Raw genomic sequence first — 24,909 nt, forward strand, 5'->3', positions numbered from 1 at the left:
AACTTGTGGGGCCGAAGGGCCTATTTTGTGCTGTAGTTTTTCCATGTTTCTATGTTCTAAAAGCTGTGAATCTCCATCCCACACACTCTCCCTCCATTCTCACTCTGCTGTATCTAATATTCACCCCTTCCAATTCTCCTCAAGGTGCTGATTGAAGCTGATTGACAGATCCATGCTCACTGCTTCCACTCCAGCACATAGAAATCATAAGAAATAGAAGCAACAGTTGGCCATTCAGCCCATCAAATTGCCTCAACCATTCATTGGGAATTGGCTGATCTACCTCAGCGCCATTTCCCACATTATCTCCCAGATCACCCAATGTCCTCAATATCTCAAAATTTATCAATCTCCAGCTTGAAAATTCTTGATGACTGAGGCTCCACAGTCCTCTGGGGTGCAGAATTCCAAAACGTCACCACATCCTTGAGTGAGGAAATCCCTCCACATCTTATCTTTCTCTCCATTTTCCACCTGTTCCCCAAAGCGCTTGACTCTATCAATCAAAAATCAGTCTAACTCACCCTGGAATATATTCAATGACACTCAGCCTCCACTGATCGCTGTGGAGAAGAAATCCAAAGACTCGAATAGGCAAGAGATGAATGACTGGAAATATATAATGTAGCTCCAGTACAATATTGGTCTGTTTTAAGCTCAATCTTCATCCAGAGCGAGAGGAGCAACAATGGAGGAAGCTCCATGCGGCCATGCACACAAGTCCCGGACTCTGATTGGCTGGAGGACCAGCGTCCATCCGGTCCTCCACACGTTCCCATTGGTCAATCTGCCGCATGTAGACAATAAGGGGGCGGAACCCGGGCCCACGTGGGGGTGGGCGGGGCTTTGACCGCCTGCTGCGCTGAGCTGGTGTCCAATCCGCTTCTGTAACCAGTGATATTGCTGCCAATGGGACACTGTGTGCTGGGATCGCCCCTCTGAGTCATTGTGACGGCACAATGGAGCCCTGCCTGAATCAGCCAATAGCAATCACTCTGCTCCGCGGTGACGTCTCCGGGTTCAGGCGTGCGGACCCGGGAGCCCCGCCGCCCCCCCCCCCCCCCAGTCTGTACATTCCACACATTGTTAGTCCAGTCAGATAGACATATATCTGTCTGGCCGCCTGCATGGGGATTTCCAGCTCTCTGTGTCCAGGACAGGATAAACACAGTAAGAAGTTTAACAACACCAGGTTAAAGTCCAACAAGTTTATTTGGTAGCAAATGCCACTAGCTTTCGGAGTGCTGCCACTTCGTCAGGTGGAGTGGAGAAATGCTCACAAACAGGGCACAGAGACACAAACTCAATTTACAGAATAATGATTGGAATGCAGTCTTTACAGATAATCAAGTCTTAAAAGTACAATGTGAATGGAGGGAGCATTAAGCACAGGTTAAAGACAGGACAGCCAGTGAGATTCTGCAAGTCCAGACAAGCTGTGGGGGTTACAGATAGTGTGACATGAACCCAAGATCCCGGTTGAGGCCGTCCTCATGTGTGCGGAACTTGGCTATCAGTTTCTGCTCATCCAGGACAGGAAGCATGAGCATGGATATGTCTATAGAACAGGGTAAAGGTTTGCTCTGCAGAGAGCCAGCATTGAATCAGTGGCCCGAATGGCCCCATTCCAAGCCCTGATGTCTGACTGATCTAAAGAGAGAAATTTCAGCAGCTCCAGTCTCTCCAACCAACTGAACTGCCTCATCATAGAATCGTACAATGCAGAAAAGGCCCTTCAGCCCATCGAGACTGCACCGACACGCAAGAAACGCCTGACTTCCCGCCTAATCCCATTTACCCGCACCTGGCCCATAGTCTTAACTGTTCTGACTTGCCCAGTGCTGATCCAGGTACTTTTTAAGGATGCGAGGTGCCATTCTCGCAAATCTCCTCTGCATCCTCTCTAAGAACTTCACATCTTCCCGAAAGTTTGAGGCCCACATATAGAGTTCCATTCTCAAGGGATAGAATCGAACAGCAGGGAGGTTATGTTCGACTTGATTAGAAGCGCGATTATACTACACTGGGAATACTGTCAACAGTTGTGATCTCCATTTAGAATCATAGAATCCCTCCAGTGCGGAAGGAGGCATTCAGCCCAATTGAGTCTGTACTGACTCTCCAAAAGTTCATCCCAGCCAGGTCTATTCCACCCGAGCCTCGAACCCCGCATATTTGCCATAGCTAATCTACCTAACCTGCACATCGTTGGACTGTGGGTGGAAACCGGAGCACCTGCAGGGAAAATGTGCAAACTTCACACAAACAGTCACCCAAGGCCAGAATCAAACACGTCTCCCTGGATTTGTGAGGCAGCAGTGCTAACCACTGTAGAAATAAAGGCACTGGAGAAGGGGCAAAAAAAGTCACAAGAATAATCCCAGAACTGAGAGCATTTAACCCTCAGGAGAGGCTGGGGCTGCTGATTGTTACAAAGACATTATCAGTTTAAAAAAGGTTTATTTTTGATCTGTTACATTGTTCCAATTTGGCTGTACGCTGCCCAATTATAGAACCCAAATTGTCCTTTTAAAGGGTTTGAATTTGGCAGAGATATAACCATCAAGCAAAGACTCAGACACCAAATCAGTCAATTGTGTCAAAGTTTATTGATTATAAGCAACTTTTAGAAACTGATCGGGTCAAGTTTACTCATCAATGAAACTCTCCCAACTCCACACTTTCAAGTCAGTGATCGATCCAAGAGAAGTGGACGACAATGTGAAATCCTGGGGCTGACAGAGAAACAGTCACTGCCTCTGAGAAGCACGGACGGCACCTTCCTGGGGTTTCGAATAGCAGGGAACCCTTCGCTGAACCATTCCCAGGACTAACTACTCATCTTTTTTTAATTCATTTGTGAGACATGGGCATTGCTGGTGAGGCCAGCATTTATTGCCCATCCCTAGTTGCCCTTGAGAAGGTGGTGGTGAGCTGCCTCTTGAATCACTGCAGTCCATGTGCTGTGGGTTGACCCACAATGCCGTTAGGGAGGGAATACCAGGGTTTGACCCAGCGACAGCGAAGGAACAGCGATGATCACTTCACTGATGATCAAGAGTAGGCTGATTGGGCGGTATTTGGCCGGGTTGGGTTTGTCCTGCTTTTTGTGTTCAGGACAATTTTCCACATTGCCGGGTAGATGCCAGTGTTGCAATTGTACTGGAAGAGCTTGGCTATGGAACCGGCAAGTTCTGGAGCACAAGTCTGGAATGTTATCAGGGCCCATTGCCTTAGCAGTATCCAGTGCCTCCAACTGTTTCTTGATATTATGTGGAGTGAATCGACTTGGCTGGAGACTGGGATCTGAGATGTTGGGGACCACTGGGACCCGCTCTTTGCTCCAATGCACCATGAATTTAGGCTTGCTATTTTTCACATGTAACTATTCATATCTGCACACTCACACCCGTATCCCAAAATCATGTCACACATTCTTGACTCTCAGATGTGCTGATGAAAAGATCAAAGTGAGTGTCTGTCTTTCTTATCTCCTGCTGTTCTGGTGCTGATATTTCATGTAGTGGCCGGACTTTCAAATGTGGATTTCTTTAAAACAAAGTTCATGGACAAGGATGTAAGTATTTCCAAGAGAAAGTGATCAACTTATTCATCCCATCTACACATTCCAGACTTTCTCAAGAATGCAGGTGGATACCAGATTGATATATTCCATTCAACCGCACCCAAGGTGAGTTATTCCAATTCCTTTATTGTCCAGGACAATATATTCACAATATCTTTAAAACAGAAATTAAACATTCCCATTTGATTTCAGGTATTAACATATTCTGTTTGTTCTTTATTGTCAATGTCAGGTTGGGGTTGTTCCCATTGGAGCAAAGGAGGTTGAGGGAAGATTTGATAGAGGTGGACAAGATTCTGACAGGTTAAATAAGGTGGACAAAGAAAAGCTGTTCCCATTAGCTGATGGGACAAGGACGAGGGGGACACAGATTTAAAGTTTTGGATCAGAGATGCAGTGAGGGGATATGAGGAAGAATATTTTGATGCAGTGAATGGTAATGACCTGGAACTCGCTGCCTATGAGGGTGGAGGAAGTGGAGACAATAAACAATTTCAAGGGAAATTGGATGGGCATTGGGGGAGGTTTCAAACAGAAATGCTGACTAAATATCTCTGAACTTCCTCACACCCTGTCACTCTGTGATCCGTGTGAAATCTGAAACCAGGTATTCGCAACAAGACTCAAAGAGCATCAGCCCACTGGAGGCAAAGTCATGAGACCGGCCAGTTCAGCAGAAAGAAACCCTCCGACCCTCCCCATTGACCAACTGTGAGAATGAACAAAATGCAGTCCTGGATGTAATTGAGAGCAGAAACAACAACAGCAGAATCCAACCCGTGTGATCACTTGTGAACTCGCTGGTGTGTCTCCAGGTTAGATAACTGAGTGAATCCCTTCCCACACTGAGAGCAGGTGAAAGGCCTCTCCCCAGTGTGAACTCGCTGGTGTGACTGCAGTGTGGATAACTGAGTGAATCCCTTCCCACACTGAGAACAGGTGAATGGCCTCTCCCCAGTGTGAACTCGCTGGTGTGTCTGCAGGTTGGATAAATCACTGAATCCCTTCCCACAGTGAGAGCAGGTGAATGGTCTCTCCCCAGTGTGACCTCGCTGGTGTGTTTGCAGGCTGGATGAATGACTGAATCCCTTCCCGCACTCAGAGCAGATGAAGGGTCTCTCCCCAGAGTGAACTCGCTGGTGTGTCAGCAAGGTGGATAACTGAGTAAATCCCTTCCCACACTGAGAGCAGGTGAATGGCTTCACCCCGGTGTGAATTAGCTGGTGTTTTTGTAGGCTGGATAACTGAGTAAATCCCTTCCCACACTGAGAGCAGGTGAATGGCCTCTCCCCAGTGTGAACTCGCTGGTGTGACTGGAGGGTGGATAAGCGAGTGAATCCTTTCCCACACCAAGAGCAGGTGAATGGCCTATCTCCTGTATGAATGCGTTGATGAGCTTGCAGCTCTGATGGGGCTCTGTATCCCTTCCCGCAGTCCACACATATCCACGGTTTTTCCATGTTTTGGGTCTCCTTGTATCCCTGCAGTTCAGACAACCCTTTGAAGCCGTGGAAACACACACAGAACACGTGTGCGGTTTCTCCCCACTATGAATGGATGTTTTTTTTACAGGCTGTGTAACTGCTGAAAGCTCTTTCCGCAGTCAGTGCACTGGAACACTCTCACTCAGGCGTATGTGTGTCTTGGTACTTTTCCATCCACACTAATGTTTAAAATCTTTTGAAGTTGACAGACCGGTCAAACATTTCTCTGATATTCACGTCCCAAGGGATCGAGTGATTTTGTCCAAAATGCACATCACGTCTGAGATTTCTGTCAGTGATTTCTCCTCTTCCAATATCCTGTAAAAACAATTTAGAAAATATCTCACTGTCAGTACAGGATAGAAATTCAAAACAGACAATTCAAGTTTCTATGGAATGTGCTTTCCTCTCTCATTCCCCAAGAGCTGTAAATTCAGGCTGATTGACAGACCCATGCTCACTGCTTCCTGCCCTGGACACAGATCTGAAGAAATAGTTGCTGCTGTTGACTATTCGGCCCATCGAGCCTGCTGAACCATTCAATGAGCTCACTGACCGATTTACCTCTGCCAGATTATCCCCCATATCTCTTGATATCTTCAATGTCTAGAAATATATCAATCACCTGCTTGAGCATACTTTATGACGAAGGTTCTGGTGTAGAGAATGCCAAAACTTCACCACATCCTTAAGTGAAAAAATCCCTCATCTTAAATTTCTCTCTGTTTTCCCCATAACTCTTGACTCCCTTGTCCCCTCAATGATATATTCAATGATCTTCAGCCTTCACTGGTCTTTAAGGAAGAGAAACCCAGATAGTACAACACTCTGAGGGAAGAGATGACTGGAAATATATAAGCTAGCTAAGATTACACAGCAAGAAAAGATATTAAATATATTTTATTACAAGACAATAGATAATGTATCTGATATGGACCATATAAAAACACTAGACATATCTCTTTCTGATTTTAATTTACTGTCCCCTGAAATGTCAGCCATCTCCTGGGGAAACCAGCCATTTAATTGTGAACATTGGGAAAGAGATAATCTTTTTAGCCAGACAAATAAATGTGTCAAGCTGAGGGAGCAAAGGATGTCAATGTCTTTAAGAGAGAGCGAGGGAGACCTGGGCCAACCTTTCCAGAGTCTGCAGCCTCCCTGGATTCACTTCCTTTCCCTTCACTTGCTGCAAGTCCCCAATTTCCCCCAGAATGAGAAAAGAAATAGAAAGGGGGAGAAAATAAAGTGTTTTACTCACAGATGTTGGCCTCAAGAGGAAGTTTGAGTCTGTCTGAAGCTCAATCTTCATTCAGAGAGAGAGGATCTTTATTTAGGCAGCGAGTGGTGACCTGGAAGTTAAAAATTCAACTCCAGAATGAGAAAAGAAATAGAAAGGGGGAGAAAATAAAGTGTTTTGCTCACAGATGTTGGCCTCAAGAGGAAGTTTGAGTCTGTCTGAAGCTCAATCTTCATTCAGAGAGAGAGAAGCAGCAGCAGCTTTGCTGGGCAGGAATGGGCAGCTGAACAAGCTCATTGTCCACTTCCGCATTCAGACAATGAGGAGCTGTGATTGGCTGGAGGAGCAGAGTACGTCCGGTCCCCCAGAGTTCCCATTGGTCAATGCCCCGCAGACAGACAATGAGGGGCGGAGCCCCACGTGGGGGTGGGCGGGACTTTGCCCTCCAGCCGCGCTGAGCTGTTGTCCAATGGGACAGGCTGGAAGACCCGGACAGACAATGGTCAGTGCGCCGGCTCTGTCCCGGGCCCCGCCCCGCACATTCCACATAACGCGCATCCTCCGAAATCCACACATGCGCATTCCCCAAATTCCGCCAATGTGCACTTCCGACTCACTGCCTCTCACCGTAGCTGGCCAATGGGGAGTGTTGGAACACCGGACGGACTCTTGGTCCTTGTGTGAATGAAGATTGAGCTTCAGACCGACTTAAACTTCCTCCTTAAAAGAGGCCAACATCTGTGAGTAAAACACTTTCTTTTCTCCCCCTTTCCAGTTCTTTTCTCATTCTGGGGGAAATTGGGGACTTGCAGCAAGTGAAGGGAAAGGAAGTGAATCCAGGGAGGCTGCAGACTCTGGAAAGGTTGGCCCAGGTCTCCCTCTCTCTTAAAGACATTGACATCCTTTGCTCCCTCAGCTTGACACATTTATTTGTCTGGCTAAAAGGATGGTCACTTTCCTAATGTTCACAATTAAAGGGTTGGTTTCCCCAGGAGATGACTGACATTTAAGGGGACAGTAAATTAATATAGGACAGAGACATGTCTAGCGTTGTTATATGATACAGATTAGATATATTATTTATGACTCTGTAATAAAATACATTTATTATTATTTATAGTCTTGTAATATAGAAATGTAGCTACATTATGTATTTTCAGTCATCACTTTCCTCAGGCAATTGTTATTCTTGAATTTCCTTTCCACAGGGATCATTGCAGGTTGAGAATCATTTAAATATATTCCAGGATGAGTTAGACTGATTCTTGACTGAGAAGACTGTCAAGGCTTATGGGGAACATATGGGGAAATGGAGAGAAAGCTAAGATGACGAGGGATTTCCTGATTCAAGGATGTGGTGAAGCGTTGGAATTCTCTACCTTGGAGGCCTGTGGAGCCTCAGTCATCAAGAATTTTCAGGAGAGAGAGATTGGTTTCTAGATATTGAAGAAATCAAGGGAGATGGATTTAGTGTGGGGAGAATGATGCTGAGGTAGATGAGCCAATGATCTCCCGGAATGGTTTAAAAGGCATGATAGGCCAAGTGGCCAACCGCCATTCCTATTTGTTATCATTTCTGTGCTGGACAGGAAGCAGTGAGCGTGGATCTGTCAATCAGATTCAATCAGCACCTTCAGGGGAGGGTGAATATTAGATACAGCAGAGTGAAAATGGAGGGAGAGTGTGTGGGATGGAGATTTACAGATTTTGGGGAATGAGAGAGGAAAGAATGTTCCATAGAAACTAGAATTGTCTGTTCTGAATTTCTATCCTGTACTGACACTGATGACATTTGCAAACCTGTTTTACAGGATAATGAAAGAGGAATCACAGTCCGAAATCTCAAACGTCACGTCTAGATCTGACAGGGTCATATTCCTTGGGACCTGAATATCATCAGCCATTGAATCCAGAAGGAGAAATGATTGTCCAGTCTGTTGATTTGAAAGGATTTCAAATGTCAGTGTGACTGGAAAAGGACCAACACACTGCCACACTCGGGTGAGAGTGTTCCAGTGCATGGACTAAAGAGCTTTAACCAGTTACACAGCCTGAATAAAGATCACACCATTAACAGCGGGGAGAGACTGCACTCGTGTTGTGTGTGTGTTAACGAGGCTTCAACTGATTGTCCACCAAAGAGAGAGGCAAGGACACCTGCACCATGGAGAAACCATGGAAATGTGGGAACTGTGGGAAGAGATACAGATCCCCATCAGAACTGGAAGTTCATCGGCGCAGTCACACTGGAGAGAGGCCATTCACCTGTTCTCAGTGTGGGAAGGGATTCAGTGAAATATCCCACCTGCGGACACACCAGCGAGTTCACACTGGGGAGAGGCCGTTCACCTGCTCTCAGTGTGCGGAGGGATTCACACAATCATCCCATCTACAGTCACACCAGTGGGTTCACACTGGGGAGTGGCCATTCACCTGCTCTCAATGTGCGAAGGGATTCAGTCAGTTATCCAGCCTGCAGACACACCAGCGAGTTCACACTGGGGAGAGACCGTTCACCTGCTCTCAGTGTGGGAAGGGATTCAGTCAATTATCCAACTTGCAGACACACCAGCGAGTTCACACTGGGGAGAGGCCATTCACCTGCTCTCAGTGTGGGAAGGGATTCAGTCAATTATCCAACTTGCAGACACACCAGCGAGTTCACACTGGGGAGAGACCGTTCACCTGCTCTCAGTGTGAGAAGGAATTCACTCATTTATCCAGCCTGCAGACACACCAGCGAGTTCATACTGGGGAGAGGCCATTCAGCTGCTCTCAGTGTGGGAAGGGATTCACTCATTCAACCAGCCTGCAGACACACCAGCGAGTTCACACTGGGGAGAGGCCGTTCACCTGCCCTCAGTGTGAGGAAGGATTCACTCAATCATCCAACCTGCGGAAGCACCAGCGAGTTCATACTGGGGAGAAACCATTCACCTGCTCTCAGTGTGGGAAAGGAGTCACTCAGTTATCGAGTCTGCGGACACACCTGCGAGTTCACACTGGGGAGAGGCCATTCACCTGCTCTCAGTGTGGGAAGGGATTCAGTGATTCATCCAGCCTGCGAAGACACCAGCGAGTTCACACTGGGGAGAGGCCGTTCACCTGCTCTCAGTGTGGGAAGGGATTCACTCAGTTATCCAGTCTGCGGACACACGAGCGGATTCACACTGGGGAGAAACCGTTCGTCTGCCCTCAGTGTGGGAAGGGATTCACTGACCTATCCAACCTGTGCACACACCAGCGAGTTCACACTGGGGAGAGGCCATTCACCTGCTCTCAGTGTGGGAAGGGATTCAGAGTTTCATCCCAGCTGTTGAGACACCAACGAGTTCACGAGTGATTCCAGGGGTTGGATTCTGCTGTTATTGTTTCTGCTCTCAATTACATCCAGGACTGCATTCTGTTCATTCTCACAGTTGGTCAATGGGGAGGGTCGGAGGGTTTCTTTCTGCTGGACTGGCCGGTCTCATGACTTTGCCTCCAGTGGGCTGATGCTCTTTGAGTCTTGTTGCGAATACCTGGTTTCAAATTTCACACGGATCACAGAGTGACAGGGTGTGAGGAAGTTCAGAGATATTTAGTCAGCATTTCTGTTTGAAACCCCCCAAATGCCCATCCAATTTCCTTTGTAATTGTTTATTGTCTCCACTTCCTCCACCCTCGTAGGCAGCGAGTTCCAGGTCATTACCATTCGCTGCATCAGAATATTCTGACTCACGTTCCCCCCTGCATCTCTGACTCAAAACTTTAAATCTGTGTCCCCCTCGTCCTTGTCCCATCAGCGAATGGGAACAGCTTTTCTTTGTCCACCTTATCTAAACCTATCAGAATCTTGTCAGGAATGTGTAGCTGGAAATCCCTCCCTAACAGCACTGTGGGTGTACTTACACCTCAGGCATTGTAACAGTTCAGGAAGGCTGGGTTGGGGTTGACCACGGCCGAGGCAGCTACATACAGCCACATATTCTGTTATAATTGAAGGACCGCTGATGAATGTGAGGCATTATGGGACTGGACTATCTTGACCACATTCCTGTGACTGCTCAGTTTCTGCAATCACGGACCATTAAAGCTGCTTAGCAGGGCCCCAACAGAGGACCTTGTGAGAATATTTACACAGAATGAGTTAGAATTAAACTTATTCCATAAGTTTGGGTGCCATGATGGCACAGTGGTTAGCACTGCTGCCTCACAGCGCCAGGGATCCGGGTTCGATTCCTGGCTTGAGTTACTGTCTGTGTGGAGTCTGCACATTCTCCCCGTGTCCCTGTTTCCTCCGGGTGCCCCGATTTCCTCCCAAAGTCCAAAGATGTGCGGGTTAGGTGGATTGGCCATGCGAAATTGCTCCTTAGTGTCAGGGGGACTTGCTAGGGTAAATGCATGGGGGATAGGGCCTGGGTGTGACTGTGGTCAGTGCAGACTCGATGGGCCAAATGGCCTCCTTCTGCACTGTAGGAGTCTATGAATCTATGAATAACCAGCTGATATTCAGCGGCTGAGATATCCAAATCTGTAAAAAGGGGGTCTGATCAATCAACAAACGGTGGTAGGTAGTCGATTAAGAAGCATTCTCAGGCATTGCTGAAATTATTTTATCCTAGATTTGTGATAAGTACTGTGAGGGACTTGTGACCGGTAGTCGGTGAAGTGACGGTACACTCCAAGTAGCACTGGACTGAAAAGTGGACCTCTAAGAGTGGATTCTAATGGTTATAATCCAACCCAAGCATGGCCAGTGAAAAATTCAGAGCTCGAGTAGGGACTGGACAGATTTCTTACCTGTCTTTTGGAAACTAAGAGCAAGAAACTTAGCGATAAAATGATTTGAGAACAGAGCCAACATTTTGAGTCTGGATGACACTTCATAGGAGCTCTCATGAAGGGTCATCCAGACTTGAAACGTTGGCTCTATTCTCTCCCTACAGATGCTGTCCGATCTGCTGGGATTTTCCAGCATTTTCTGTTTTTGTTTTACTTTTACAATAAATGATTCGGTCTGATTGGAATCCCCACGATCCTCCTGCAAGACAGAGAGAAAGTGGTGACAAAAGGAGAATAAGGATATGGATGATAGAGTCTAGGTTCTGATTCTCCGAGCCCATGTAGAATTAACAAAATGAGTGAACCAGTTTATAAAGAACAGAAATTACCCATCCCTAACAAAAAACTGATCAAATTAAAATAGGTTGAGGAATATAACAAAAAAATTAATAGATGAAGTTTAAAATCAAGTTTCTTTTGTTGTTAGAGAGGGGATTTTTCACAGTAACTTCATTGCAGTGTTAATGTAAGCTTACTTGAGACTAATTATAAACTTTAAGTTTTTTAAAGTTATTTTGTCAGAGGGGTTCAGAATACCTTGAGATTAAAAAGTAATAAAGGTTATTGAAACAGGGTGGACTGACTTAGACTAACATAGAATAAGGACCACAACGTGCCTTATTTATATTATACAAAGGTACTGTCTGCATAGAGACACATATAACCACTGGTATCGAATTTAAACATGTATTTCAGATTTAAATATGTACTTTTTGTACTGAAATGTACACCTTGGCCAAACTGCAGACTGCCCTAAAGCATAATGGGATAAAAGCTGAGTGAGACGGGCCACATTCTTTCAGAATAGTGAAGCCACAGAGCACAGTTTTTATCAGTATGAGTTATAAGGGATGGCTCAGCAGACAGTGGAAAGGAACTTTTGAACCCTATAACCTATGTAATAGAAGTTGCTGACAGTCAGTTAGAAAGCAACCTTTGAACCCTATGGACCTACGTAAGTGAAAGTTGCAAAGTAACAGTGGGCAGGAACTTTCAGATTCTACAGACCAATGAATTCCCATTCTTCCAGAAGATCGGATGTTATTGGCCAAGGTAAATATTGTGCACGAACATGATTGGAGCATCCAGTTAGGATGACAGAGTGGGCGGGTGAAATGAACTTTCAAAATAGTATAACTACGCGGCCAATGTATTGTAACTTTAGAAAGGAGTTGGACTCCCAGCTGCCTTTCTCCCAGCGCGTGTTGGTCAATAAAGAATGTCTTTAACCAGTATACTGTCTTTTGCAAATCTTTGTATTAACTGGGTTCAGCTCAATACTTAGCCTCTGAGAAAAACCCCCACCATATGTAAAGTGAAGTAATTGTGGGCCAAGTTTTTTCTGCTCACTCCCGACCCCTTTAGGTTCTGTAGAAAAGTTAATCCTTTCAGCAGACAGTTCATTTCTTTGTAAATCACCTGGAAACTCATGTGTCTATTTTAGTTTTTGATTGAGGATTTATGGGAACCAGTTAAATGTGTAAATTTTAAGCGGAGCCTGGAGGAATTTGGAAGAACTGTGAGGATTTTATCGTGTTGTCACCTCAACCCCAGACAAAGAACAAAGATTTTGCAGCTGGCAACATGTTTGGGATTTTAAATCAACAAAGACTTGATGTTTCCGATAAAATCAGGCTTTGGAAGTTGGCTAAAAAAAGTTTAAGTTATAATGAAGGGGAATGAAGGCTCTTGTATCTTATTTTAATCAAGGAGTTGTGAACTTAGACCATAAGACATAGGAGCAAAATTAGGCCACTCGGCCCATCGAATCTTCTCCGCTATTCAATCATGGCTGATATTTTTCTCATCCCCATTCTCCTGCCTTTTCCCCATAACCCCTGATCCCCTTATTAATCAAGAACCTATCTATCTCTGTCTTACAGACACTCAATGAACTGACCTTCACAGCCTTCTGCGGCAAAGAGTTCCACAGATTCACCATTCTCTGGCTGAAGAAATTCCTCCTCATCTCCGTTTTAAAGGATCATCCCTTTAGCCTGAGGTTGTGCCCTCTAGTTCTAGTTTTTTCCTACTAAGTTTCAATAAGATCCCTCCTCATCCTTCTAAACTCCAATGAGTACAGACCCAGAGTCCTCAACCATTCTTCATACGACAAGCTCTTCATTCCAGAGATCATTCTTGTGAAGCTCCTCCAGACCCTTTCCAAGACCAGCACATCCTTCCTTAGATGTGGGGCTCAAAACTGCTCACAATACTCCAAACGGGGTCTGACCAGAGCCTTATACAGTCTCAGGAGTACATCGCTGCTCTTTATTCTAGCCCTCTTGACATGAATGCTAACATTGCATCTGCCTCCCGAACTGCCAACTAAACCTGCACGTTAACCTTAAGAGAATCTTGAACAATGACTCCCAAGTCTCTTTGTGCTTCTGATTTCCGAAGCATTTCCCCATTTAGGGGATCCTCAAAAAAGCAAATACAACAATGGCTTTGGCATCTGCTACAATGTGACTGACAGTTTGACAACGGAGTCAAGGGCATCAGGAGTAAAAGATACCCTGGGAGGTGGAGAAGAATGTGACGGAGCTTACGAGCGGGTCCTTGATAGGTTTTCTAAAGAGATTCAGAAAGGAAACAGCGAGTTGGAAAAAGTCCAGAATAAATTAATTTCCAGTTACATTGGAAACCTGTTGCCTCACAGCTGAGTACAAAATATAAAGAGTTGAGGGAACTGGTGGATAAGCTGCAGAATGGAGCTGATTGCTGGCAGGAGAGCACGTCTGACCTGGACAATCAGTTACATTGGGAACAGGGCGCAGATGATAGGGTGAGTGGAGCTCAGAAAAATCTACTGCTGTTCGGCCAAACTCTGGAACAAGATATCAATTTACAGTCAGAAAATATCAAATCACGTGAAGGGTTAGAAAATGCCATGGGGACTTTGAGGAAGTTAATTCAGCCACAAAGTGACACCTCCCCTGAAGCAGACCACTCCCTGTGTTTAGCTAACATCAAACAACCTGAGACAGAAATCAGTCACCAGTGAGCAGATGTTGTTGTTTTCTCCAAAAAAAAGAATCACTGAAAGCACTCCTCCCTCTCCTCTGCCTCTCCTGTGTGATAAGGGAATGCAGGTGTATGAGGTTAGCCATGACTTCTGCACCGTCATGATCCACAACCCTTACTCCAAGTTGGTTTGCCCCGTTGAAGGAATACCGTACATTTGAGTCATAATTGTTGAAGCAGGGCGTTGTTTGAAAGCATCATAGATTCGAAGAATTAGTTTGGAAAGGGAATAAAAATTAATTTAATTTGAACTGCCGTGTGTTTCTGTTTGAAATAAATTCAGACTGTACTAAAATGTGAAAGGAATGTATTTGGGTTTGAAATTAAGTTGTTCAAGGTTAGAATTGTGAAGGCCAATTTGCTCCCAAAACACAAAGATAAGGCTGCAGTTTGGCAGCAAACCAGTTCCAACTTTCCAAAACATCTGAGTTAAAATTGTTGAGATTCGGTTAACAACACATTTCACAAAGTATTTCTTTCAACTTTGATTAAGTAGCAAATATTGAAAATTGAAATTGGTGTTCAAAAAAGGAGAGATAAAAGAGATGAAATTTGAACAAAATTGAAGAAAATAACATGAGAGAAGTTTTTTAAATTATATAAATTGACACAATTGCCAAGTTTCCTCTGCCCACTCCCCGCCTCTCTTGGTTCCACAGAGAAGTTAACCCTTTCAGCAGACAGTTGATTTTTATAAATCTCCACACAGCCTTTGTTTTTTAATGTAACCTATACTTGGACATATTAACTCACTGGGATCTTGGCAAGAGCCAGATGGATTGTTTGTGTTTTTTAAACAGGTGATGATGTTTTCCAGCTCTGAGTGAAGTCAACAGTTTTGAGAATTAAAGCAGAGAATAAAAGACTTTACTTTTCAGAAAACCACCAAGCCTGCCTAGGATATTGGAATTGATAAACATCTGACGTGAGTTGCGATTTCAAGCATTGAAAATGGAAATCACCTGTTGTTTAAGGGAAAGAACAAAGTTGAAAATGCCTGGAATCAAACACAAATTTGGGGTGGCACGGTGGCACAATGGTTCGCACTGTTGCCTCACAGTGCCAGGGACCCGGTTCAATTCCTGACTTGGGTCACTGTCTGGGCGGAGTCTGCACGTTCTCCCTGTGTCTGCGTGGATTTCCTCCGGGTGCTCCAGTTTCCTCCCACAGTCGAAAAGACGTGCTGGTTAGGTGCATTGGCTATGCTAAATTCTCCCGCAGTGTGCCAGAGCAGGCGCTGGAGTGTGGCGACTAAGGGATTTTCACAGTAACTTCATTGCAGTGTGAATGTAAGCCGACTTGTGACGAATGAATAAACTTTGACTTCAAATATTCTTAAAGTTTTTAAAGTTAGTGTCACTACGAGACTTACATTAACACTGCAATGAAGTTACTGTGAAATGTTTGGTTTCTTTTTAAAGATATTATGAATATATTTCATGTTTTAAAAGATTCTCCAGAACTCCGGAAAGTGCAGTTTAAAGGAATGCATACATTCGGGTATGGAACATTCTGGTAAAGGGGAAGTATAGACGAGGTAAATGAGGTGACAGTTTTCTCTTGGAGATATTTAAAGTTTATTTATTAGTGTCACAAGTAAGACTTACTGCAATGACGTTACTGTGAAATTCCCCCAGTCACCACATTCCGGCACCTGTTTGGGACAATGCTCCTAACCAGCACGTCTTTCAGTCTGTGGGAGGAAACCGGAGTACCCGGAGGAAACCCACGCAGACACGGGGAGAATGTGCAAACTCCACACAGACAGGGACCCAAGCCGGGAATCAAACCCAGATCCCTGGTGCTGTGAGGCAGCAGTGCGAGCCACCGTGCCACCCCTTGTTTGTTTCTTTGTCCATGAACTATTTGAGAGAACTGAATTTTATAATCTGGCCACCATCTGAGACATTGGGATTGTACAGGGGGAAATCAGCAAATACGTCGAGATGGAAAACCCCTTTGACCCTGACTTTTGACTTTCTTTTGAAGTTTCCAGCAGAATTATTGGATGGTGCATCCTTTGAAAGAGAGTGGAATTCAGGATGATGATTGGTAAAATACCCAGCACCATCGCTATAGACCTGATAAACCTTTCACAAATACACAACAAGGATTTGTGGGAGAGGACAGAGAGATAACAACAAGCAAGACAAAGTACATGTCTGGTTCATAACAACAACATGAGAGACAACATTTAACATGTAGGGAAATGTGTGAAGATGGCTTCTGAGTGTGAGACTCCAACAGAGAATTAAAGAAGGAATTGGAACACTGATGTGAGATTGCAGAATTGGTTTGTAAGTTGTGAATGAACTAACATCCGAGAGTGCACAGTGCAGCTGTACTGAAGAGTGAAGTGTGGCACGGTGGCACAATGGTTAGCAGTGCTTCGTCACAGCGCCAAGGACCCGGGTTCAATTCTGGCCTCGGGTGACTGTCTGTGTGAAGTTTGCACAATCTCTCCGTATCTGTATGGGTTTCCTCCAGGTGCTCCAGTTTCCTCCCACACTCCAAAGATATGCAGGTTAGGTTGATTGGCCATAGTAAATTGCTTCATAGCGTCAGGTGGACTAGCAGGGTAAATAAATGGGGTTTTGGGGATAGGGCCTGGATGGGATTGTGGTCAGTGCAGACACGATGGGCCAAATGGCCTCCTTCTGCACTGTAATGATTCTATGATTCAAATGGGACTTTCTCAGCTGCTTGACTAACAGCGTGACATGAAATGGTTAATATGGCCTGAAGAGTAAGAAATCATTTTGAAATGATCAAGGCACGGACACAGACTCCAGAGAAACTGACTGGAAGAACAAATTAAAGTCAATGGAATATTGGATTGGGACAAATAAAGGCGGGGGAGAAATAATACTGAATAAGAATTATTACAAGATGAAGCAGGTTAACATAAGAACAGAAGAACATAAGAAATAGGAGCAGGAGTAGGCCATCTAGCCCCTCGAGCCTGCCCCGCCATTCAATAAGATCATGGCTGATCTGAAGTGGATCAGTTCCACTTACCCGCCTGATCCCTATAACCCCTAATTCCCTTACCGATCAGGAATCCATCTCTCCGTGATTTAAACATATTCAACGAGGTAGCCTCCACCACTTCAGTGGGCAGAGAATTCCAGAGATTCACCACCCTCTGAGAGAAGAAGTTCCTCCTCAACTCTGTCCTAAACTGACCCCCCTTTATTTTGAGGCTGTGCCCTCTAGTTCTAGTTTCCTTTCTAAGTGGAAAGAATCTCTCCATCTCTACCCTATCCAGCCCCTTCATTATCTTATAGGTCTCTATAAGATCCCCCCTCAGCCTTCTAAATTCCAACAAGTACAAACCCAATCTGCTCTGTCTCTCCTCATAATCAACACCCCTCATCTCTGGTATCAACCTGGTGAACCTTCTCTGCACTCCCTCCAAGGCCAATATATCCTTCCGCAAATAAGGGGACCAATACTGAACACAGTATTCCAGCTGCAGCCTCACCAATGCCCTGTACAGATGCAGCAAGACATCTCTGCTTTTATATTCTATCCCCCTTGCGATATAGGCCAACATCCCATTTGCCTTCTTGATCACCTGTTGCACCTGCAGACTGGGTTTTTGCTTCTCATGCACAAGGACCCCCAGGTCCCTTTGCACAGTAGCATGTTGTAATTTTTTTCCATTTAGATAATAATCCAATTTGCTCTTATTTCCTCCAAAGTGAATAACCTCGCATTTGTTAACGTTATACTCCATCTGCCAGATCCTCGCCCACTCACTCAGCCTGTCCAAATCACTCTGCAGACCTTCTACGCCCTCCACACGATTCACTTTTCCACTTATCTTTGTGTCGTCTGCAAACTTTGTTCCCCTACACTCAGTCCCCTCCTCCAGATCGTCTATATAAATGGTAAATAGTTGAGGCCCCAGTACCGATCCCTGCGGCACGCCACAAGTTACCATCCGCCAACCAGAAAAGCACCCATTTATTCCGACTCTCTGCTTCCTGTCAGATAGCCAATCCCCAATCCACGCTAACACCCTACCCCCAACTCGTGTGACCCAATCTTCTTCAGCAACCTTTTGTGAGGCACCTTATCAAACACCTTTTGGAAATCCAAAAACACCGCCTCCACTGGTTCCCCTCCGTCAACCGCACTAGTCACATCTTCATAAAAATCCAACAAGTTTGTCAAGCACGACTTTCCCCTCATGAATCCATGCTGCGTCTGCTTAATTGAACCATTCTTATCCAGATGGCCTGCTATTTCTTCTTTAATGATGGATTCCAGCATTTTCCCAACTACAGACGTTAAGCTAACCGGCCTGTAGTTACCCGCCTTTTGTCTATTTCCTTTTTTAAACAGCGGCATAACATTAGCCGTTTTCCAATCCGCCGGCACTACCCCAGAATCTAACGCATTTTGATAAATAATCACTAACGCATCCGCTATTACCTCTGACATTTCTTTCAGTACCCTGGGATGCATTCCATCCGGGCCCGGGGACTTGTCCACCTTCAGTCCCGTTAGTCTACCAAGCACTGCCTCCCTGGTAACATTAATTGTATTGAGTACCTCTCCTCCTACCAACCCTCTATCGTTAATATTCGGTAAACTATTTGTGTCTTCCACCGTGAAGACCGACACAAAAAACTTATTTAAAGTTTCAGCCATTTCCTCATTTCCCACTATTAAATCCCCCCCTCTCGTCCTCCAAGGCTCCAACATTCACTCTTGCCACTCTATTCCTTTTTCTATATTTGTAAAAGCTTTTACTATCATTTTTTATATTTAGGGCTAGCCTAACTTCATAACCTATCTTTCCTTTCTTTATCGCTTTCTTAGTCGTTCTTTGTTGTTTCTTAAAGTTTTCCCAATCTTCCGATTCTCCACTATTTTTGGCCACTCTGTACGCATCGGTCTTTAATTTAATACTCTCCTTAATTTCCTTCGTTATCCATGGCTGGTTATCCCTTTTCTTACAGTCCTTCTTTATCACCGGAATATATTGTTGCTGAGAACTGAAAAGGATCTCCTTAAAAATGCTCCACTGTTCCTCAGCTGTCCTACCTACCAGTCTGCTCTCCCAGTCCACCTTAGCCAATTCAGCCCTCATCCTATTGTACTTCTCTCTGTTCAAACAGAGGACAGTGTTATGGGACCCTACTTTCTCCTCTTCCATTTGTATCAGAAATTCAACCACATTGTGATCACTTGACCCAAGAGAGTCCTTCACAAGAACATCCTTAATTCTACCTACCTCGTTACACATTACCAGATCTAAGATAACTCGTTCCCTCATCGGTTCTGTAACATACTGTTCAAGGTAACTATCCCGACAGCATTCTAAGAACTCTTCCTCCATCCCACCCCTTCCAACTTGAGTCTGCCAATCAATATGCAGTTTGAAGTCCCCCATCATTATTGCCGTTCCGTTTTTGCACGCATCCATTATTTGCTTGTTTATAGCCCGCCCCACCTCAACATTATTTGGAGGCCTATAGACCACGCCTACTAGTGTCTTTCTCCCCCTACTATTCCTTATCTCTACCCATAATGATTCCACATTTTGTTCCTCAGAGCCTATGTCATCCCTCACTACTACCCTGATATTAAGCCACCCCACCACCTTTTCTTTCCTGTCTATTCTTCCTAAATGCCTGATACCCCTGGATATCCATCTCCCAGTCCTGGTCTCCCTGCAGCCACGTTTCTGTAATGGCCACTAGATCATACCCATTTGTGCTGATTTGCACCATCAACTCATTAACTTTGTTCCGACTGTTTCGTGCATTCAGGCAAACTGTCTTTATTCCAGCTTTTATCTGGACCCGATTTGATGAAACACTATCAACCTCTCCCTCTACTCCTTTAACTACTTGAATGCCCTCATTCACTTGCACTCGCTCCCTCTCCTCTACCATTGATTTCGTAATTCCTCTTACCTCTGCACCCTCCCCCCCCCATAAATTAGTTTAAAGCCCGATCTACAGCCCTAGTGATATGATTCTCCATGACTCTGGTCCCAGCAAGGTTCAAACGGAGACCATCCCATCTATACAGGTGCCATCTGCCCAAATACGGGTGCCAATGCCCCATGAATTCGAACCCATTCCTCCCTCACCCATCCTTGAGCCACGCATTCGTCTCCTTAATCCTATTAACCCTGTGCCAATTCGCACGTGGCTCAGGTAGTAATCCAGAGATTACCACCTTGTTGGTTCTGCTTTTTAATTTGTCCCCGAGCTCTTCGTACTCCCTCTGTAGATCCTTAGTTCCTGTTTTGTCTATGTCATTGGCACCTACATGGATCACGACAACTGGATTTTCACTCTCCCACTCCAAATTCCTCTGCAGCCCAGATGAAACATCCTGGACCCGAGCACCAGGCAGGCAACACAACCTATGGTATTCCTTATCCTGGTCACAGAGAACAGTGTCTATGCCCTTAACTACACTATCCCCAATTACTACTACATTTCTCTTTGATTTCTCCATTAAGGGACAGCTTGAGAATTTTTTGAATCTATGCAATTTATACAGCAATTATATGTTATCACTGCTTTTATATCCAATTATACTGCTTCAATTATATCTAAAAACTAGTTGTGAGAAGGGGATTGTAAAGGGGATGGAAGTTAACTACCTTGTGCTAAGCCAATGAGGAAAAGGGGGAAAATGCCAGAGTGAATGAATAGATTGAGTAAAAGGGGTGATAGATGTAACACCCCTGCGTTAGAGTAAAATCACATGTTAATCAAATGCTCCACATCAAGGTTCTAATATCAGCAAGGTTGTTTACTTGTTTGAGGAACAAACAGTTTCTGGATTACAGACAAGTCTTTGGGTGAAGTTTTAATAATAAACCTACATAGGCAAGATAGGAATTTTTGAACAATGTTCTGTGTTCTGACTAACAGTATAACATTTATACCTGTATTGTAGCTGAGAGCTGTGTTAAAATGCTCAGTGGGATTTGAGTGATCTTGGGCTTTGCAGGTTGGATTCTAGTTGTGGAGGTACTGAGTGCCCCTGGGGCAGGATTTTGGGAAATCCCCTTTGGTTCAGGACCCCGAGGAAGATTCACATTTCTACTTGGGGTGGTCACCCAATGGAGTTAGTGAAAGTCATCAGTGTTATTCATAATTTTACCTTTCTAAAAATAAACTTTCAAATGGGAATGGGAAAACGAGCTGTCGTCCAGAAGCCAGTGTTGAGTGTTGTGAGGTACTGAGGAGGGTATCAAGGTCGCAGGAGTGTACGGGCAGACAGGAAGGTGGGTTGAAGTGTGTCTACTTCAATGCAAGGAGCATCCGGAATAAGGCAAATGAACTTGGAGCGTGGATTGGTACTTGGGACTACGATGTTGTGGCCATTACGGAGACATGGTTAGAACAGGGACAGGAATGGTTGTTGGAAGTTCTGGGGTATAGATGCTTCAGTAAGAGTAGGGAAGGTGGTAAAAGAGGTGGAGGAGTAGCATTGTTAATCAAGGATACTTTAACGGCTGCAGAAAAGTAGTTCGAGGGGGATCTGCCCACTGAGGTAATATGGGCTGAAGTTAGAAATAGGAAAGGAATGGTCACGTTGTGAGGAGTTTTCTATAGGCCCCCAAATAGTAATAGAGATGTGGAGGAAGAAATTGCAAAGTAGATTATGGATAGGTGTGGAGGTCACAAGGTAGTTGTCATGGGTGACTTTAACTTTCCAAATATTGATTGGAACCTTTATAGGTCAAATTGTTCAGATGGGGCAGTTTTTGTGCAGTGTGTACAGGAGGGTTTCCTGACACAATATGTGGATAGGCCGACAAGAGGTGGGGCCACATTGGACTTGGCCCATTTCATTACCCAGTACCAAGTGTTCGGTTTGTTTGTGGGAGAGCACTTTGGAGATAGTGACCACAATTCGGTGTCTTTCGTTATTGCAATGGAGAGGGATAGGGCCGTACGGCAGGGCAAGGTTTATAATTGGGGGAGGTGTAATTATGATGCGATTATTTTGATGCAGCGAATGGTAATGACCTGGAACTCGCTGCCTACGAGGGTGGAGGAAGTGGAGACAATAAACAATTACAAAGGAAATTGGATGGGCGTTTGGGGCATTTCAAACAGAAATGCTGACTAAATATCTCTGAACTTCCTCACACCCGGTCACTCTGTCATTCTTGTGAAATTTGAAACCAGGTATTTGCAACAAGACTCAAAGAGCATCAGCCCACTGGAGGCAAAGTTGTGAGACCGGCCAGTCCAGCAGAAAGAAACCCCCCGAACCTCCCCATTGACCAACTGTGAGACTGAACAAAATGCAGTCCCGGATGTAATTGAGAGCAGAAACAATAACAGCAGACTCTCATCCCCATATTCACTTGTGAACTCGCTGGTGTCTCAGCAGGGTGGATGAATGACAAAGTCCCTTCCCACACTGAGAACAGATGAATGGCCTCTCCCCAGTGTGAACTCGCTGGTGTCTCTGCAGGTGGGATGACCGAGTGAATCTCTTCCCACACTGAAAGCAGCTGTATGGTCTCTCCCCAGTGTGATCTCGCTGGTGTGTCTGCAGGCTTCATATCCGAGTAAATCCCTTCCCACACTGACAGCAGGTGAATGCACTCTCACCAGTGTGAACTTGCTGGTGTCTCTGCAGAGTGGATGAATCAGTGAATCCCTTTCCACACACCCAGCAGGTGAACGGCCTCTCCCCAGTGTGGCTGCGCCGATGAGCTTCCAGTGGAGAGGGCACTTTGTATCTCTTCCCAGTGTGTTGTGCCTGATTCAATCGACAGACAGTTTATTGAGTTACGCCAGCGGGGAGAAGCCACAGGGGCTGACCATGTGTAACTCCACCCAACAAAGAATATCATCAATTCTTATCCAGTTACTCAGTCCATCCCAGCTGGACACAATCCAATCAGAATGGTGATAGATTACATACATTATAGGCTCAATAAAATTAGTATCTGGGCATTATGGAGCTTTGTGATCATCTCATGGACAGGTTCCCCCATCATGATGCTTTCCAGACCCCCCTTGGGGGGGGTCTTTCTTGGGCTTTCTTTGTACATAGACTCCCTTAGTTAGAAATGGGGTGGATTAAAAGTTCTCAAATGGACGTCAGCACTCTTCCCTTGTTTTAATCTAATGACCACATGGTCTGGGAACATTTCTATTTAATACTCTCTCTTTTTAAACTCTTTTCTTCAGTATCCAATTCCAGAATTTACTTTTCTTTATGTTACTTGCGTCAGGAATAAATCTTTGGACCTGACAGGAAGTTTAACCCAAGATCAATCCAACACAGGATTGGTCAGAATCATTTCACATGTGTCAAATTTTAAATAACCATTACAAATTAAAACTCTCATTCTCACATGTGTGAATTGTATCCGGATTAAAATTCCCACATGTTTAGTAAAATATCCTGGAATCCTGTCTCTGGCCAGTAAATATGGCTCCAGGTTCATAACTTCTGAACAAAAAAAGTTTTATTAATCACACTTCCTTTTTTAGAAATCTGTTTGATTTAAATCACAGACAGAAAACCTCAAAGCTTGAAGCGTTCAACCCACAAATATCATCCATACACAAACAGAGAAACTTAGCATGTGCTTTACAACAACAATAACCAAAATTAATTACTTAAGCGTTCTTGTGATCCTGTTTTTAAACTTCCAAAAATGCCTTTAATTAAAGATTCAAGATAAGGTTAATCGCCAGAAAGATAAACCTTAACAAATGTAGCCCAAAACAATGATAAAACATATCAACAAACATCCACATAAAACAAACAAAACACACAGATTCTCACAGCTCGTCAATTTCAAACAATGAATCCTCAGCATTCTCTCTTGCAGCGATAGCTTCTTAAAGCGACAGAGCGCTACAAACTCACAACTCCTTGATTAAAATAAGATCCAAGATCCTTCATTATAACAACCTTTTTTAAGCCAACTTACAAGGACTGATTTTAGAGGCAACATCTTTGTTGATTTAAAATCCCAAACACATTACACCCAAACTCCAGCAAAATCTTTGTTCTTTATCTGGGGATAAAATTCTCAGTTATTCCAAATCCCTCCAGGCGATGCTTAATATTTCCGCATTTAACTTATTCCCAGAAAACCTCAATTATAAACTAAAATAGACATGAGTTTCCGGGCAGTCACAGGAATATGGTCAAGATAGTCCAGTCCCACAATGCCTCACATTCAATCTGCAGTCATAGAAACCCTACAGTACAGAAAGAGGCCATTCGGCCCATCGAGTCTGCACTGACCACAATCTCACCCAGGCCCTACCCCCATATCCCTACATATTTTACCTGCGAATCCCTCTAATCTATGCATCCCAGGACACTAAGGGGCAATTTTAGCATAGCCAATCAGCCTAACCCACACATTTTTGGACTGTGGGAGGAAACCGGAGCAGCCAGACACGAGGAAAATGTGCAAACTCCACACAGACAGTGACCCAAGCCGGGAATTGAACCCAGGTCCCTGGAGCTGTGAAGCAGCAGTGCTAACCACTGAGCTACCATGCCACCCCACCACTGTGCTACCGTGCCGCCCCTTCAATTATAACAGAATATGTGGCTGTATGTAGCTGCCTTGGCCATGGTCAACCCCAACCCCTTCTTGAACTGCTGCAATGCCTGAGGTATATGTCCACCCACAGTGCTGTTAGGAAGGGACTTCCAGCTGCATATTCCAGACTTTCACGAGACTGTACGTGGATATCAGATTGATATATTCCATTCAACCACTC

The 24,909-nt window shown here is 44.7% G+C and overlaps 2 protein-coding genes across 2 annotated transcripts in view; one reads left to right on the forward strand and one right to left on the reverse strand.

The window, feature by feature from the left end:
- Positions 1 to 24,909, reverse strand: part of LOC144485885 (uncharacterized) — an 83,003-nt gene that overhangs the window by 55,239 nt on the left and 2,855 nt on the right. The window contains exons 2-3 of the mRNA XM_078203963.1: positions 4,412 to 4,666; positions 3,387 to 3,395 (exon numbers count right to left, since the gene is read on the reverse strand). Of these exons, the coding sequence (XP_078060089.1) occupies positions 3,387 to 3,395; positions 4,412 to 4,666 (264 nt within the window). The remainder of the gene's footprint in view (positions 1 to 3,386; positions 3,396 to 4,411; positions 4,667 to 24,909) is intronic.
- On the forward strand, positions 8,298 to 9,653 carry LOC144485884 (uncharacterized). Its single transcript, XM_078203962.1, has one exon. The coding sequence runs from the start codon at positions 8,475 to 8,477 to the stop codon at positions 9,651 to 9,653; it is 1,179 nt and encodes a 392-aa protein (XP_078060088.1). The 5' UTR covers positions 8,298 to 8,474.

The sequence above is a fragment of the Mustelus asterias genome, unplaced genomic scaffold (genome assembly GCF_964213995.1).
Source record: "Mustelus asterias unplaced genomic scaffold, sMusAst1.hap1.1 HAP1_SCAFFOLD_243, whole genome shotgun sequence".
In the NCBI taxonomy this organism is placed as follows: domain Eukaryota; kingdom Metazoa; phylum Chordata; class Chondrichthyes; order Carcharhiniformes; family Triakidae; genus Mustelus; species Mustelus asterias.

What these genes read in the sequence shown, in the direction of transcription:
- LOC144485884 (XM_078203962.1), top strand. Translation starts at nt 8,475, where the DNA reads ATGGAGAAACCATGGAAATGTGGGAACTGTGGGAAGAGATACAGATCC.